Raw genomic sequence first — 15,954 nt, forward strand, 5'->3', positions numbered from 1 at the left:
CTTGGTTTTGAGAGTGTGAACCTGTTTTTCTTTACAACAATAGATTGTTCTGCAGAGTGATTCTCATTCCTCTGATTCTCTCTCATGGGAATCAACAGACAAGCTGTGAGCTGCACCCAGCCCAATCAGCAGGCCTAAACCATGATATTGTAAGGCATTTCTTTTATAGCATTTCTACCTATATGCAACAATTCTCCTTCTTTTTGTTAAAAAAAGAAAAGCTTATGCATTCTGATGTTTAAAACAGTTTGTTCCTGTGAGATTACAATCTTTTTAAGGTTATTACTGGTTATCTCTTAGGTACAGGATAAGACGCATGAAAGACAGGTTACAGTCAATCAATACTCCAATTTTGTATTCTCAAGACCAATCATGTCACTGACAAAGGGTCTTGCAGCATCAGCGAACACAAAGATCATGTCCAGTGTCTCTTAGGGAATGGAAATAAATGACCATAGTTCTAAAGTCCCTATGGCTGGAACTCAGGGGTTGTGCTGCCCAGGCAGGAGGAAGTCCAGCAGCTGGGAATGTTGGCCTTGGCATCACTGAATGTCTTTCTGGAAGCCTGGAGCAGGAATAGCTGAAGAGGGTTGGTAGAACACAACATCAGGGTGGTAAATACTGTAGGACAGAAGGCCTCTGTTCAGTTTCCTCTCCAAGTCTCCAAACACAGCCATGGGCTGGCAGTCCTGCCTCTGTCCTTGTCCTGGCCACCAAGGCTGAGTGGGGACAAGGTCACCTCTCTTCTCCCTGGGCCTCGCTTGCTCGGAGGCCATCGATGCCTGATCAGGTGAGCAGGTGACCCCTTTAAAGCTGCTGCTGCTGATAAAACACATGCACCCCTTCTGCCTCAGTCCATCAATGAGCCAGGCCTTGCCATTGCACACTCACCTGGAGATCCTCATGTGTGGGACTTGGCCCAGCTGTGACTCAGACTCACCTGGATTTTACCCCAAAAGAGCCAGGCATTGGTTTCCAGCCCTGGGAATCATTTGTTTAGTTCAGGGCCAGCCTGAGAGTTCCCCCATGAGCCTTTGGTGCTTTTCTGTTAAATTGCACAAGTTCTGCTCCCCTAGCGCTTACTTGTTTTTTTCCCCTTATGGTTACAGTTCCAGAATGTTCCACCCCTGAGTGTATCTATTGTTGCTTCCCCTTTGTTTGGGGTCTCTGGATCCTGCCCCTCTTATTGAGCATGGCTTCCCCACGTTTGTTGTTTCTCACCCTTTATGAAAGTTCTTTCTGGGCAGCTCCATCGAACCAGCTCCTTTTCATTTTCACAACCCTGGCCGGAATTCAGGGAACCAGAGAGGTTTGTCACAGCCGCCCTCACTGTGACAGTTACAGAAAAGCCTTTAAATACTTTTAGTACAAATATCGCATTGTTCAGACATTCTTTAGGAGCCAATTCCCCTTTCTTTTTGTTTTAAAAATAACAAGCATGTCTCTTGCTATGAACGTTAAGGGAACATCAAAACAAAACAATACATGCAGTGAAACAAGAAACTGACAGTAATCAAGAATAAGGCAGATAATGCATGTAATTAATAACACTTGTGAAATTGGATGATCATAAATGTCTTAAATACTGCAGCATCACCCAGAGCCTGCAAAAGCTGATGAACCTCATTTCAGTGAGGACCTGGAGATCCATTCCCAGGAAAGGTGTCCAAGCTCACTTTAAAAATAGATCCAGCTGCCCTATTGCTATAGGGTCAAATTGCCAAGTCCAAGGGACTTGAATATAGTTTTGAGGCAGAAAACATCTGGGTTTGTTGGCAATTTTTCAACCAGGTAGAGCCAGGGCCTGGCCAGAGCCCAGACCCTCGCTGCGAGGGTCTCCCTCACACACCTTAAAAACGAATCTCTCAATAATAGCAGCTATGAGATGCCCCAAACACAGCAAACTGCTGGAGTGCTCCTGTGAGAATACCTGGGGCTGTGTGTGATTCCCACAGAGCAGAAGCAGCCTTGCCCTCAGCAGGTCACAGCCCTGTCCCATGAGGATGTGCCACAAAAGGGTCAGGAAAGACCACAGGACCTCAGCTCAGATGAGGCTTTTGACAGAGCCCAGAGATCTCATCCTGGAACTCTGAAAACACAGGAAAATCATGAGACAGCCCTGGGTCAAGGCACAGCAACCCTGCTGGAACAAGAGAAGGGACTGAAGGCTGAGCAGGCAGTGCAGGGAACGGCTGCAGACAGCCTGTTCAAAGAGATGCGTCTGCAGCTGCAGAACAAAACAGAGAGATCCCAAAGTGACACCATGTCTTGTAGATAGTCACACAAAGATATGTCAAAGTTCATGAAAAGCCAGTTATAAATAAGGCAATGGTGTCTTATGAATAATGCTTGCTATAAAAATGAGTGAATTCACATGATGGAACCAATACATCAGCAGTGACTGTCTCAGGAATTGGAGACAATATTCTTCCAGCATTCCTCTATCCATTGCAATGAAACACTGAACAGCTTACAATGGATAACAGCCATAATGTGGAACAACCACCCACTCTCCTGTGTTCTCTGTGGAAGATAAACCAGAAGAGATCACAATCAATGATCCTGTCAGGCAGTGCAGCACTGACACGTGTGCAATCTGTGAGAGGATCAAGGGCCCCACAAACTGTATCTTCTTCTATCCAAAAGCAGTTATTTATCAGTGTTTCATCACAGCTGTTTCAGTGGGATCTGTCTTTTCTCTAGAAGAAAATAATCACATCTTGCAATGTAAACAAACATATTTAAACAAAATTAACTTAGGTCTTAAAATTAATTGCAGTGTAATTCAATGTCACCTCAGTACCATTCGAGGTACACTTAAGAGAATTTCAAGTAACACCTTTCATACTCAATAAAAACTGATCTTAAAACTGAAATAAAACACGAAATGGCCTTAAGTGAAGAAGACTGAAACCTGATCTTGTCCAAACTCAGCAACACTCAAATCTGACAGAAATCCACCTTCACATAAAAGATTAGTAAAAAATAACTCAATAGAGTAATAAAGGTAACATTACTCAGATCTAACCTTGCTTAATCTTAACATTGCTAAAATCATATTCAAATAAAACAGAACTGAACTAGCAACCAATATCCTTAAAAGTTCTGGGTTCTACAAAATGTAACTTAGTCTGCTGCTATTAATACCAAAAGGCACTGAAAATGTGAACCAAGTGTGGCTGAAATAATGGCCTGATGGATTTACTGCAGGGATTAGAGAAGTGTGGCAAATACATTGACCCTTTGTAATTTAACATTGAGAAAAACTCATGACAGCCCCAAATTTTAATGAATTTACTGAAACCTTTTAAAGCTCAATTCTACTAAAAGAAACAACAAAGTAGAATTTGGCAAAGTGTCCAAGAGATCGGGAGCTTCTCGAGATTGTATTTAGTGTAATACCATGTTGTCCTGCTTTAGGGCAAATTTGTTAAAGAATCTGCAAAGGAGGGCCCCTCCAGAAAGCAGAATCCACACGGCTCCTCCCCCCAACCGGTTCGGGAAAAAATTCCTTGGAGAGAGGTGGAAAGAACCTGTTTATTTGACTGGACCAGCACACAAAATGAACAACACCCGATAACACCGCTCTGAGAAAGATGACAAAATCAGAAAGTCTCTTTCGGGGGGTGGTTGCTCTGTTCTCAGTCCCTCCGGCGCTGGGGCAGCTGCTGCAGCCGAACCTTCGGTGTTCCCGGGTCCCAGTCCGGAGCAGGTTCGAGATGGTCACAGGAACAGGAGAGGAGAAACAGTCCAGGAAGGAAGGTGGACTGTTTAGCTAAACTAGCTAATAAGCAGAGGCGAAAGCAGAGCAGAAGCAAGAGCAGGAAAAGGGAACAAGCAAAAGCAGCAAGCCGAAGCCAGAAGTGAAAAAACAGCCCTATGTACCGCTCGTCTCTGTGTTCCTGATAAGAGAAACCCAAACAAAACTTCCACTCTTCAGAGCTGGTCTTAAAGGCACAGAACAGATGAATGGGGATATACAAGCATCATACCATCACCCCAGGACACATGTGGTAAATGTTCTCAGCATTTCTGCTAAAGAAATTAGATTGTGTTATTCTGCACATGATAATAATGAGGCACTGTATGTACCGCTTTGAATCTTCCCAGTAACAATTCTCAGAGAAATCAGAGTTCACGAAAAACACAAGACTAACTTTAGAAAAGCATTTCAGCACATGTTTACGGCATTCTAGGCGAGCGTGAGGCTTCAGTAGCCAGGGGCAGTCAGAGCCCTTCGGCAAATGCCGGGGGTTCGCCCCGCCGCAGGGTTGGGGAGCCACGGAGGGGAGTGAGTTCGCCCGGGACCAAGCGGAGCCGCCGGGCAAAGCCGAGCCCCGGGAGCGGGGAAAGCGCCGGCGGCAGCGAGGGAAAAGCCGAGCGGGGAAAGCCGAGCTGGGACCCGCCCGGGGCTCGGGGTGAGGCGGGGCAGCCCCGCGCCTGCCGCCACCGCAGGGGGTTTGCACTGCGCCCAGCCGAGCCAAAGGGACTCGGGTTCAGATCCCGAATCCGGGCTGGCAGCGACGGGAGGCGCCGGAACAGTGAAGGAACCGATCCCGGAGAAGGCAGCGGGGAGCGCCGGGGCGCGGCGGGGGAGCCTCCGATCCGCGATTGGCTGCACTCCCTCCGCTGATTGCTCAGATCGGCCAAAACCCCTCCCACACTGCCGCTGTCCGTGTAGAAGTGGGGGGGTACGAGCCGCACCCATTGTGACCGGAGGCGCAGCGGCTATCGCGCCCAGAGCCCGGCAAGGCTATAATAAAGCTGGGAAGCGGCTTCAGCACAGGTGCGACTCGCGGTCAGATTTGCCTCAGCTCGGGCCTCTGGCGAGTACCATGTGCCGGATTTCTCCATGTGCCCAGGCAGGGAGCCGCAGCGGCCGTGCCGGCGCTCGGTGTGCCCGGGCTCCGAGGCGCCGGGGCAGGGAATCATGCGGGGCACAATGGTGAGCAGCCCGGGGCTGCTGCTTCTTGCCCCTCGGCAGGCGGACTCCGGGCCGCAGCTCCCGTTTCAGGGGCGAGGCCGCCACGAGCCGAGCCGGGCCGGCAGTGTCGCTCTCAGGAGCGCGGGCAGCGGCAGGAGCGGCTTGGAGTGCGGCCGTCCGGGGGCAGGGGCGGCGGGGAGGAGGCTGTGGGCAACGGCATTGCGGGGAGCGGGGCCACGCCGAAAGACGCCGAAGGGCCTGGGTGCCCGCCGGCGGGGGCTCGGGGGGCGGAGCTGGCGGCCCGGCCTCCCATTGTGCCCACTCTAACAGAGATTTTTGTTCTTGGAGGCACATAATTTTATTACTCTTCTCTCCGTTTCAACTTCTTATAGGATTACAATGACTTTAATATTTGTTTGCTTTGCTGTGGAGCCTTTTGTTTGATATTAATTAGAACTATGTCTCTCCATACCTTTAAGTCTTAGAGAAAAAAGTCTTGTTTCCATAGTTTTGCCAGAGGGTTTTAGCTTTAAGATTAAGGCACTTCTTTATTTCTCTTGTTTGGGATTTAATTTCTTCTTTACTGTCTTAGAAGCTGTACAGCTTTTAGTAGCTAAAACTTTTGCATCGCTTTTTAAAGTACCTCCCGTGCAAAACCAAAACTGGTGGATGTCGTCGAGAATTGGAATACACTTTATCTGCCTGAGCTGCAAAGGCGCGGTGGGAGGGGACGGCCGCTGTGAATGCTGTGCGAAAACCGTGCGCTAAGGAAAAGGGACCTGTGAAAAATGCCAATCACTTGTTTTTAAAAATTTTAAAAGTTTAATAGTAATAAAATGTTTAGGACAATATGAGACAATAAAAACAAAGAGTTACGGACAGTCCGGGTACCTTATTCTGGGCATCACGAGCCCAAAAAAGGACACCCGTTATCAAAGGATTAACCCTTAAGAACAGTAGCCCATTGCATATTCTACACCTCATCCATGATGCATAAATTCCATTCAAACACAGGATTCCCTCTGATCAGTGTCAGCTTCTTCCTTCAAATCCTAACAGTGCCTTTGAGGTCGGAAGAAGTTTGTTTATTCTGATAAGAAGGCAATAAATTCCCTTTCTCTGAAAGGTTTAGGTGTCATGTGGCTGCTATCTCGCTGCAAGCCCCTCTTGTTAAACAAAGCATCTTACGTAGCATAGTTTCTATTTTAACAATTTTTATAACCTAAAACTATATTGAACACAGTACTTAAGAGAATTAATACAGCATTACTTTCTAACACAATACATATAATATTCATTTTAATATTTGCGAAAAGCCAATCATAAAATACATGCATTTTTCACAATTCCCACTCTTATTCTTTGTAAATCATTTGGCTTGAGCAATATTTTTATCTACTTGCACCTTCTGGGCTATGCTGGCAAAATAAAACCGAATTACACAAGTAAGAAATATAAAAACAGTTGTAACAAAAAATGAAAGATCTTAATTTCTTCTAATACATTACCCCACCAGCTAGATTTTAACATTGTTTTCTAATGTTTGGACTGGTACCTGGGTTAATATATGCTTATATATTTTTCTTCTTTGATTTCTTTTGCTTTTTCTAGAATGACTTTTCTATGGTCATCAATTTTCAACAATCTGATATACTGAACTTTCCACAAACACCCCCTTCTTTGGCCAATAAATAGTCTAAAGCCAACCTATTCTGATACACCACAGTTTTTGTTTGACTTTGCTGGCCAAACAAAAACTTAATATTACCTCTAATGCTTGGGCAGCCTTATGTGCTATCATTTCTATAACTGCTTGGAGTCTTGTAATACGATTCAACAGATAATTTGGAGTCAATACAGAGTTAGATTGCTGTGCTGGTTTTACCTTTTCGTTTATTATTTGGTTTTTTTTTACCAAATCTTGAACCGTATCTTGAATATTAAATTTAAATCAAATCCATCTCTCTCTTTTTGGACATTCAATTCTAAATCTATTACCACTTTTTCCTATGTTTCTTGTAATCTAATAATTTACTCCATTTTGCCTAAAGGTTCTTAATTTGGATGGGTTATAACAGTGGCTGTTGACATGGGTGTGTGTAATAAAGGAGGAACTTTGGTTTCTTTCTATGTGATGCTTTTTGTTGCATTTTTGACACGATTTTACTGGTATCCCAAAAGGGAAAAGACAACAAATGAGTGCCAGAGACAGGAATAACAGAGGTCCAGTATGGCTTATACTCCCACCTCCCATGCCTGTGAGGTTCCAACCCACAGCAGGTGTATTTGATCTTCTCGATGGTGAAATACAGAGGCCAATCTGGTCTTGCCCTGTATTTCCTTGTCACTTTCTCTTAACTAATTTCTAGGCAAATTGTTTTTGACACCCATTAACTGTGGTTTCCCACTGTTCTTCAGGTATCTCTCATTCAACAGGCACTAATAATTCCCATCCACAAAACTAATTTATTACTTTAACACTTCTTGCAATAAGAGGATAAATTTTGTGAACTACAATACTAATTACTCTCACAATTTAAGCATTTACTTATAACCCAGCTAGCATGTCCAATATTGGAATGAATCAAAGTTTACTAAAGGAAATGGCAATTCCCCTTCTCCCCTGTACAATTCTCAGGCTAAGGTCAGAATACAAAAACAGTCTTGATCCTTCTATCTGAGGTATTCCTTCCCAAGGAGATGTTTTATTCAGGCAGTGCTCAAAACTAGTGATATAAGTGTTATCTTATTTCTTAATTCAGTGTTATTCTTTGTACATTTCTTGGATCATTTGGGTTTTCCCAGACTATTACCACTCAGTCCCCATTGGAAAGTCAGTTCAGTATCACCCGGTTTAAATGTGATAGTCCATTCCTCAGGTTCCTTCTCAAGTCCTTTGATTCTGCTGGCATGAAATTCACCTTCTTTCTGTGATTCTGGTTGTTGCTTCAGTGGTACCTGGAAAGGACTCCTTAATAGCATAGTAAAAAAAGAAAGATAATACTGCATTAACTTTTACTATTCGCTTTCCTTCTAAACTTTCTGGCTTTAGCTAAAAGCTTTCTCTACAGCAGCCTCTTCTTCAGGAAATAAAACCTTCTCGTTAACGGCAAACAAAACACACAAAAGAAAAAAACAAAAAACTTCTTCCTTAAGAAAAATTAACTGCTTTGTGAGGTTTGGAGACTCATCAATCTCTGCTTTGAGTTTATCTTTTAGTGCGGGCCCCCTCCCCCTCTTTTCACAGCCTTGCTGTCAGTGCTGTTCTTCACTCTTCCCCCGGTGCTGCCCCTTGGCTGCAGGGGCGGAGCAGGGGAGAGCAGCCACGGGCATGGGGACCCTGGGGGCTGCCCTGGGTCTCTCTTGCTCTCTCTCTCTTCTTCTCTCTCTTCTTCTCTCTCTTCTTCTCTCTCTTGCTCTTTCCTTCTCTCTCTCTTCTCCTCTCTCTCTCTCCCCTTCTCTCTCTCGGCCCACTTACCGGGCTGACATTCCCATCCTGGACTCGGCACCCCGACAGTCTGGGAGCCCCCCCGGCAGTTCCACCACGGAGCCAGCCCGCTCCTGGCCGGCAAACCTGTGTCCTCTGCTGCCAGCCCCGCCCGGGGCACCTCCATGGATCGGTCTCTGCTGCAGCCCCCGAGACCCCGCCGCTCGCAGGGAGCAGTCAGACGCCTCCCAAATTTGACAACCCCAAACTTGGCGTCCCCAGGTGCTCCTGATATTCTTTTTCTTTCTCTAGGCAACTTATCCTCTTCTCTCTTCAAGCAGGGCCTGTTCTGCTAAACCCTTTCTGGACCCCAGTGTGGCATTGAATAACCTCCTAACAACCATGTGTTAAGAACTTCTCTGCCTTTCATGCAAAAACTCGCATTCACACTTCTGCTCTCTTCTAGCACAAAGATGTCATCACTTCACATTCCAACATCTCAGAGTTTGCTAACCACCCCCTTACTTCAACTTCTCTCTTTCTTCTCTCTCAATTGTAACCCTTATGGGGTCGATATTTAATCTTCCCCTATTTCTTTCTCCAGCCCAAACTTCTTTGTTGATTTTTTTTCTTCGTCTTCTTGGCCTATCTAGCTGTCATTTTCCCATTTTCTGATATAACTCCTATTCTTAATTGCACTTGTATGTTACCTGCCCCTGGGACAAATAAAACATCTCCCATCTAAATTTTAGTTTCTTCTCTCAATTACCACATCTTTAATGACTAGAAATGTAAAACTTTCTCTTTTTGCCCCTTTTGCTTTCACTATATGTTTGCTCACACTAGAACTTTTTGGAACATTTAACAGTCAGGTTCTCTCTGCCCCTGTGTCTATTACAAATTCCAATTCTTCTTCTTGGGGGACCCACTTTTAAAGTTGTCTCAGGCTCCAGATGGTATTTGTCCCCCCAAAAGAAATTAGAGCCTCTGACTTGATTTTTTTTAATGTGCCCATTTCTTTAAAGATTTTCAGATCTTCTGCTTACTTAGGACCATTTTCCTTTTTCTCTCAAGATTGCTTATCTATTTAATTGGAGTTTCTTCTTTCCCCTTTAAAAGCTGTCCTTCAAAAACCTTTTGTTTTTGCATTTTGCCTTTGATATGCTGTCTCATTTATTCCCTTGATTATGTAATTACAATAATTATTTGTGTGTTTACTCCCCTCCTCATTATTTTAACCCCACTCAGGAGGTGCAGTTGGCGTTTTGTCTTCTCTGGGGGTCCCTGCAGATTAACTTTTTCTTAAGCTTTTATTTCAGTTGCTCTGATTAATTGCTTTTCTTCTTGAGAAAAATATTATTTTCATTACCGACCACATCTCTTCTCAAGTATAAATGTTTAGACTTAAAAGTTGGTCTAATAGGTCAGCTATGCCTATGAGATTCTCCAAATATCCCTTGTATTTATTTCTTAAAATTTCAGACCTCAGACGAAGTCAAAGGAGCATTAACAAACTCTGATCTGTCCCCTCCTATGAGAACCTTTCGTAATGGAAATAGACCAATCCCTTTATCCCATTCTTTTGGATTTTTATCTTCTACAGCCTTTCTCCTGTATTTTTAGGAAGAATCAGGAGAGGGCTTTCTTCTAACTGAACTTTAGTGTTTGGATAAAGTGATTCCTTTAGAGAGTTTCCCTGAGCAGCCGGAGCTGTGGTTACCGAGGGAACGGATCTCAGGGCAGGACGGGGAGATTCGGCACAGCTCAGGGTCTGGGGGCTCCAAAGGCGGGGTCTGTGGCTGGGATGGCCCGAGGGGATCGGCACAGCTCAGGGTCTGGGTGCTCCCAAGGCGGGGTCTGTGGCTGGGATGGCCCGAGGGGATCGGCACAGCTCAGGGTCTGGGGGCTCCAAAGGCGGGGTCTGTGGCTGGGATGGCCCGAAGGGCTGTTCCGGTGCAGGCCGAGCTGGAGCGGGGATCGCCCTCACTCGGCTCACGGTGGCTGATCCGGCAGAGACAAAGCCGGGACTGACCCCGCTGCAGCGGCGGGAGCCGACAGAGCCAGGGCAGCCGGGATGGGACAGACGGGACAGACGGGACCCCCCTCGGTGCGGTCCGCGCGGTAACCACGGTGCACACGGCAGGACAGACCCCCAGCCCCGGCACGGCCAGCGGAGAGACCGCGGGCCAGGCGGCCGGACTGGGACAGACGGACTGGGGCACACGGACCCGGACAGACGGACTGGGACAGACGGACTGGGACAGACGGACTGGGGCACACGGACCCGGACAGACGGACCGGGACAGACGGACTGGGACAGACGGACCCGGGCAGACGGACCGGGACAGACGGACTGGGACAGACGGACTGGGGCAGACGGACCCGGGCAGACGGACCGGGACAGACGGACCGGGACAGACGGACTGGGGCAGACGGACTCTGCCGGAGCCGGCACAGGGGCTGGGAGGGGTGGTGCAGCTGCGAACGAGTGGGAATGGACGGGAATGGATGAGGTAATTTGTTCTCAGCTTTATACTTTCCCCGTTTTGCTTTTATTGCCTTTCAAAAATGTTATTTTCTTACAGCCTCCCCACTCCCCAGCATGTGATATTCTCTTTTTCTTCTGGATTAATCGGTTTTTACAAATAAATCCAGAGCTTAACTTAACTTAAATCTAAACTTCTGCTTGGATGCTTTGAAATGGTTGACGAGCTAACTCACGACCTTCTCATATTGGTTTTCTCATCACCCTTTAATTTATCTTTTGGCAAATTATACATGTTTCAGGTACTTGTTTTTCTATCTTAAAGTCTCAGTGCATCCATAATTCTTTTAATAAAATGATCACACAAAGCCTGAGTATCCCATCGGGCTTTTTGATACATGTCCTCTACTGTTCCCTAGTAAGGGTTTTATTATCTAATTATTATCTATATATCTATAAATCTAATGTATATCTATATATCTAATAATTATATTATTATCTATTCCATCAAGATGTTTCTATTTCCCCGATTTCTATTGTTCGCCACCTATCTTGTTTTAATTCCCCTTTTTTTTATTTTTCTTCTCTAAACTTGGGAATTTCCAATTTTTCTTCATTTGGAGTTAATATTAACTCTTTCAGCTCTATTTTCTGCTGCATCTTTAGCGTCTTGATCTGCCAATTATTTTTTCTTATTTCTGGGTTTTTACCTTTTGGTGTCCTTTAATATTACGATCTCTCTTAGATAATTTTAATGCCTCTAAAACCTCGAAAATAAGTTTCTCATGTACTAATCTTTTTCTACTTTAATTAAGTAATCTCCCTTTTTAAATTTTTCTTAAGGTATGTCCTACTCCAAAGGCATACCTTCAATTAATATATAACTCCTTCCTGTTGTGTTAAATTTTCCAATGCTCTTTTTAAGTATATAGTTCACAAGTTTGCATGTTTTTTCTCATCAACTTCTGCATATCCTGTATTTTGCAAGGAGTTGTATTTCTGTTTGTTAACATAACTCCCAAAGTGCTATCTTGGTGTATTTCTGTTGGTAATTTTTTTTTCTCCTGCTTTTCTTTCTTGTATCCACCTCACTGAATTTTTATCTCATTTTTCAATATTCTATCTATTCGTCCCCTGCTTCCATTTTTCACTTTTTACTAACAACTTAAATACCACTTTTCTTTCAACTACTTACACCCAAAAATCTATTTTTCTCACGCTGCTTTTCAATACAATCCACCTCCCTCCAAGGAGATATGGTAAGGCTTAAAATGCACAATCGACATTACCTATACTTTCATTCGTCTACATTCACTCACTTTTATTTCTCATTCACTTTCTCACATTCCTTCACACTCTCAAGACACAAAGTGGATCCTTATTGCTAGAAAATCACAGGTCTTTGTGGCCCCTCTTTCGCTTTGGGGTTTACCTCCAGGTCTCGGTGTCACCAGGCCCCCTAGAAGGGCCCTGACTCTGCTGCCTCTGGTGTCCATTCCCCTGTGAGGCTGTCTGTGTGTCTTTCACACTCTTCAGCTACAGCCCCTCACACACCCAGGGAACGCTAGCTTGGTTCGCAGGTCACTCACTCCTCTTCGGCCCAGAAGCCCCCACCTACCCGGGAGCTACAGCCTGGTGTGCAGGTCACTCACTCCTCTCTCCACTGCCTCCCCCTTCCCACCTGCCCGGGAAACTGAGGCTGACTTTGTGTGTGTCTCACTCTCACACACCACAAAACAACAATAAGGTTCCTTTTACTTTCACATCACCTATTACAAGTTTAGGTGTTACTGGCCAGTCCTGGTGCTATTGGATATCCCTCAACCCAGCTGTGTTATCCAACCCCAAATGCTCTTGGGCAATTTTTCCGTCAACCCAGCTGTGTTGTCCAACCCCAGATGCTCTCGGGTAATTTTCCTTCAGTCCTGCCGTGTTGTCCAACCCCAGATGCTTTTGAGTATTTTTCCCTCAATCCAGCTGTGTTGTTCAATCCCAGATGCTCTTGGGCATTTTCTGTCCTTCAACCCAGCGGTGTGGTACAACTACAGATGCTGTTGGGCATTTAATTTGTTTTGCTGTGTTGTCCAACCCTGGATGTTCTTGGGCTTTTTTTATCCCTCAATCCGGCTGTGTTGTTCAACCCTGGATCCTGTTGGGCAAAAATTTTTCCCTCAATCTAGCTGTGTTGTCCAACCCCGGCTACTGCTGGGCAAAATTTTCTTCCCCCAGTCTAGTTGTGTTGTCCCACCCTGAGTGTTCTTGGGCATATCCTCACTCCGACAGAATTCTGCTCAACCCTGCTCTTGGATGCTCTTGGAATAGAAATCCCTCAACCCAACAGGCTTTAGCGGCCCCTCCTGTCCCGTTTCCTAGTGGATTGGGCTAGGAAACCTTGCTCCCTACCTCCGAGGGGTCCAACCCTTCCCTGAGACCCAGTCCCAGTTACCCTGGGGGATTCTTTCACTCTCTTATCAATCGCTTCGTCTCTTTACTGGCTGCTTTTCTCGCGAAAAGAAGAAAACGCAGCATGGGAGCCTCCAGCACTCACTTGGCAGGTCTGGGGTAACCAGCCCGCCTCTCATTCACACAGATTCATCCCCCCATACCTGCCCCCTGAGAAATACTTACCAATCCCTTTTCCTTCCCGGGTTCTTCGTGTGCACTACTAGTCTTAGGGGCCGATTACCGCGGTTGTAGGGATACTTTTTCCGTTCTCTTTGTTTTATTGCTCCTTTTGTCCACAGATCGTAACCTGCATCTGTCGGTCACCCCAGGGGAAACAGAGCGATGTTGCCAAACAGGGCAGGGCGCGCCTTCCCCTCTCTGACTCTCCTAAAGCACCGGCAGCGAGGTGTTAGTAACCATCCTCTGCTACCAAATAGTGAAAAACGCCAATCACTTGTTTTTAAATTTTCGAAAGTTTAATAATAATAAAATAGTTAAAAAGAATAGTATCACAATTAGAGTAATAACAATTTGGACAAATTGAATTAGGACAATATGAAACAATAAAAACAAAGACTTATGGACGTCCGGGTACCTTTTTCTGGGCATCACGAGCCCGAAAAAGGACACCCGTTAACAAAGGATTAACCCTTAAGAACAATAGCCCGTTGCGTATCCAAAGCCTTCATCCATGATGCATAAATTCTATTCAAACACAGGATTCTGTCTGCTCAGTGTCAGCTTCTTCCTTCTAATCCTAACAGCACCTCCAAGGCAGGAAGAAGTCTGTTTCTTCTGATAAGAAGGCAATAAATTCTCTTTCTCTGAAAGGTTTAGGTGTCATGTGGCTGGTATCTCGCTGCAAGCCCCTCTTGTTAAACAAAGCATCTTACATAGCATAGTTTCTATTTTAACAAGTTTAATAGCCTAAAACTATATTTAACACTGTACTTAAGAGAATTAATACAGCGGCCGTCTGCCCCTGAGGCGAAGCCCGCCCGCAGCGAGCTCTGCCGGGCCGTGGCACCAGCGGCAGTGCCCGCGAAGCGCGAACCGGTGGGTGTGCCGGGAGCGGAGCGGCGGGCGTGTCATTCCGTTTGTCCCATTGCGGAGCGGCGGCGGTGTCCATAGCCCGGCGAGGCGGCGGCGGAGCTCGGAGGCGGCTCCAGCCCAGGCGGCGCCGCTGTCCGTGCTGCCCCAGCTGGGGGCTGCGCTTGTCTCCGTACCTGCTGCCGCACCTCTGGGCAGCGGGGACAGCGCAGCCATAGCTGCCACCTCCCTCCTGAGCCCCCGCAGGGCCGGCACCAGCAGTGACCTCTCATCGTGTCCCTTTCAGGGTGCCATCAGCGCAGCTGGAAAGCTGTTCCCGAGGCCGAGCTCCCAAAGGATCTGCCCGCACTCCTGATGTCTCAGGAGCAAGGTGCTGTTTATTCCACGCAGAGAGGTGCCGGCTGTGAGCAGGAGGAAAGTGAATTCTGCTCCATTCATCAGGTGGTGAAGGAACCTCTGGAGATCAGATCAGCAACAGGGAATACACTTAGAAGATTCCTGGGTGAGTGCTGGGCCACCCGTGTGGCCTCTAGGGTGAGGACAGTGTTCCCTCCCAAGGCCAGGGCTGGCACGTGTGTGGCTGTTTCCTGATGTCTGGAAGAGGCCTCGTGCTCTGCTGGGCCCCATTCGTGGCTGGAAGCAAGAACCCCAGCTGCCCCCAAGGCTGTGCAGTTCTCCTGCTGCAGCCTGTGCCCACAGCTGTGTCCCTGCCTGTGGCCAGGCTCTTGGCTCTCTGGCTGCCAGCTGAGGGAGGCCCACACTGCCTCAGGGCTCCCTGCTCTGCTCCCTGGCCATGGGCTGAGCAGATTGCAGGGCCGGCTCTGCTTCTGGCAGCCAGCAGCTCTTTCCTGCTCCAGGTGAACAGTTCAGGTCCCATCCCGTGGGCACGGCGGTGCTGATTCTGCTGCTCCTGGTGCTGGTGCTGGCTTTGGGGGTGGCCTTGGCTGTGCGGGCAGGTAAGGGAGGGGCAGCAGCCTGGGCCCAGCCCCTCGGGGCAGAGCGGGCTCCCTGCTCCCTGCACAGGGGAATCCTCAGAACTTCTCCTCTTCCTCCTGCAGCACCACAGGTTCCAGGTACACCTGCGACGCCACAGTGTGTTCTGGGCTGTCCCTTTGACTGGGTTGGGCACAAGGGGTTCTGCTACTACTTCTCACGGGATTACAGCACATGGGAGCAGGGTCAGGAACGGTGCTCCAAGTTCAATGCCTCCCTGGCCATTGCCAAGGATGAGGAGTCCATGGTGAGTGAGGGGCTGCAGGCGGTGTGGGCTGGCTGAGGGCAGCCTGGGGGCGCTCCTGGGCCGGGCTCGGTGCTCCTAGGGCCGGGGCTGCAGCCCTGGGCCAGGGCCTTGCAGGGAAGGAGCCCCGGCGTGCGGGGGCAGCCCCGGGCACGAGTCCCCACGATGGGCCGGGGCAGCTCCCACTCCTCTCTCCTGGGCAGGATTTGCTCTTCCACCTCCGCGGGAACGGCGATTTCTGGCTCGGGCTGCGCAGACGGGGCGAGCGCCTGCAGTGGGGGGACGGCAGCAGCTACAGCTCCCGGTGAGTGCCGGGGAGCCGGGCAGGGCCTGGGGGCAGAGGGGCACAAGGACTTCCCCTGGCAGCCAGCGCTGCCTCTGCTCCT

General features: G+C 47.6%; 1 protein-coding gene across 6 annotated transcripts in view; it reads left to right on the forward strand.

Annotated features, from left to right (window-relative positions):
- Positions 1-15,954, forward strand: part of LOC141729643 (C-type lectin domain family 2 member B-like) — a 69,715-nt gene that overhangs the window by 39,229 nt on the left and 14,532 nt on the right. For 5 of the 6 annotated variants that reach the window (XR_012581047.1, XR_012581048.1, XR_012581046.1 and 2 more), the window contains exons 2-5: positions 14,618-14,833; positions 15,189-15,287; positions 15,390-15,571; positions 15,772-15,872. Coding sequence is in view for 3 of the 6 variants with exons in the window: in XM_074544392.1 (XP_074400493.1) it covers positions 14,686-14,833; positions 15,189-15,287; positions 15,390-15,571; positions 15,772-15,872 (530 nt within the window). In the remaining 3 variants the exon portion in view is untranslated. Of the gene's footprint in view, positions 1-4,181; positions 4,787-14,617; positions 14,834-15,188; positions 15,288-15,389; positions 15,572-15,771; positions 15,873-15,954 lie in introns of those variants that run through there. The other variant, XM_074544391.1, reaches the window with a different exon arrangement.

The sequence above is a fragment of the Zonotrichia albicollis genome, chromosome 7 (genome assembly GCF_047830755.1).
Source record: "Zonotrichia albicollis isolate bZonAlb1 chromosome 7, bZonAlb1.hap1, whole genome shotgun sequence".
NCBI lineage: Eukaryota > Metazoa > Chordata > Aves > Passeriformes > Passerellidae > Zonotrichia > Zonotrichia albicollis.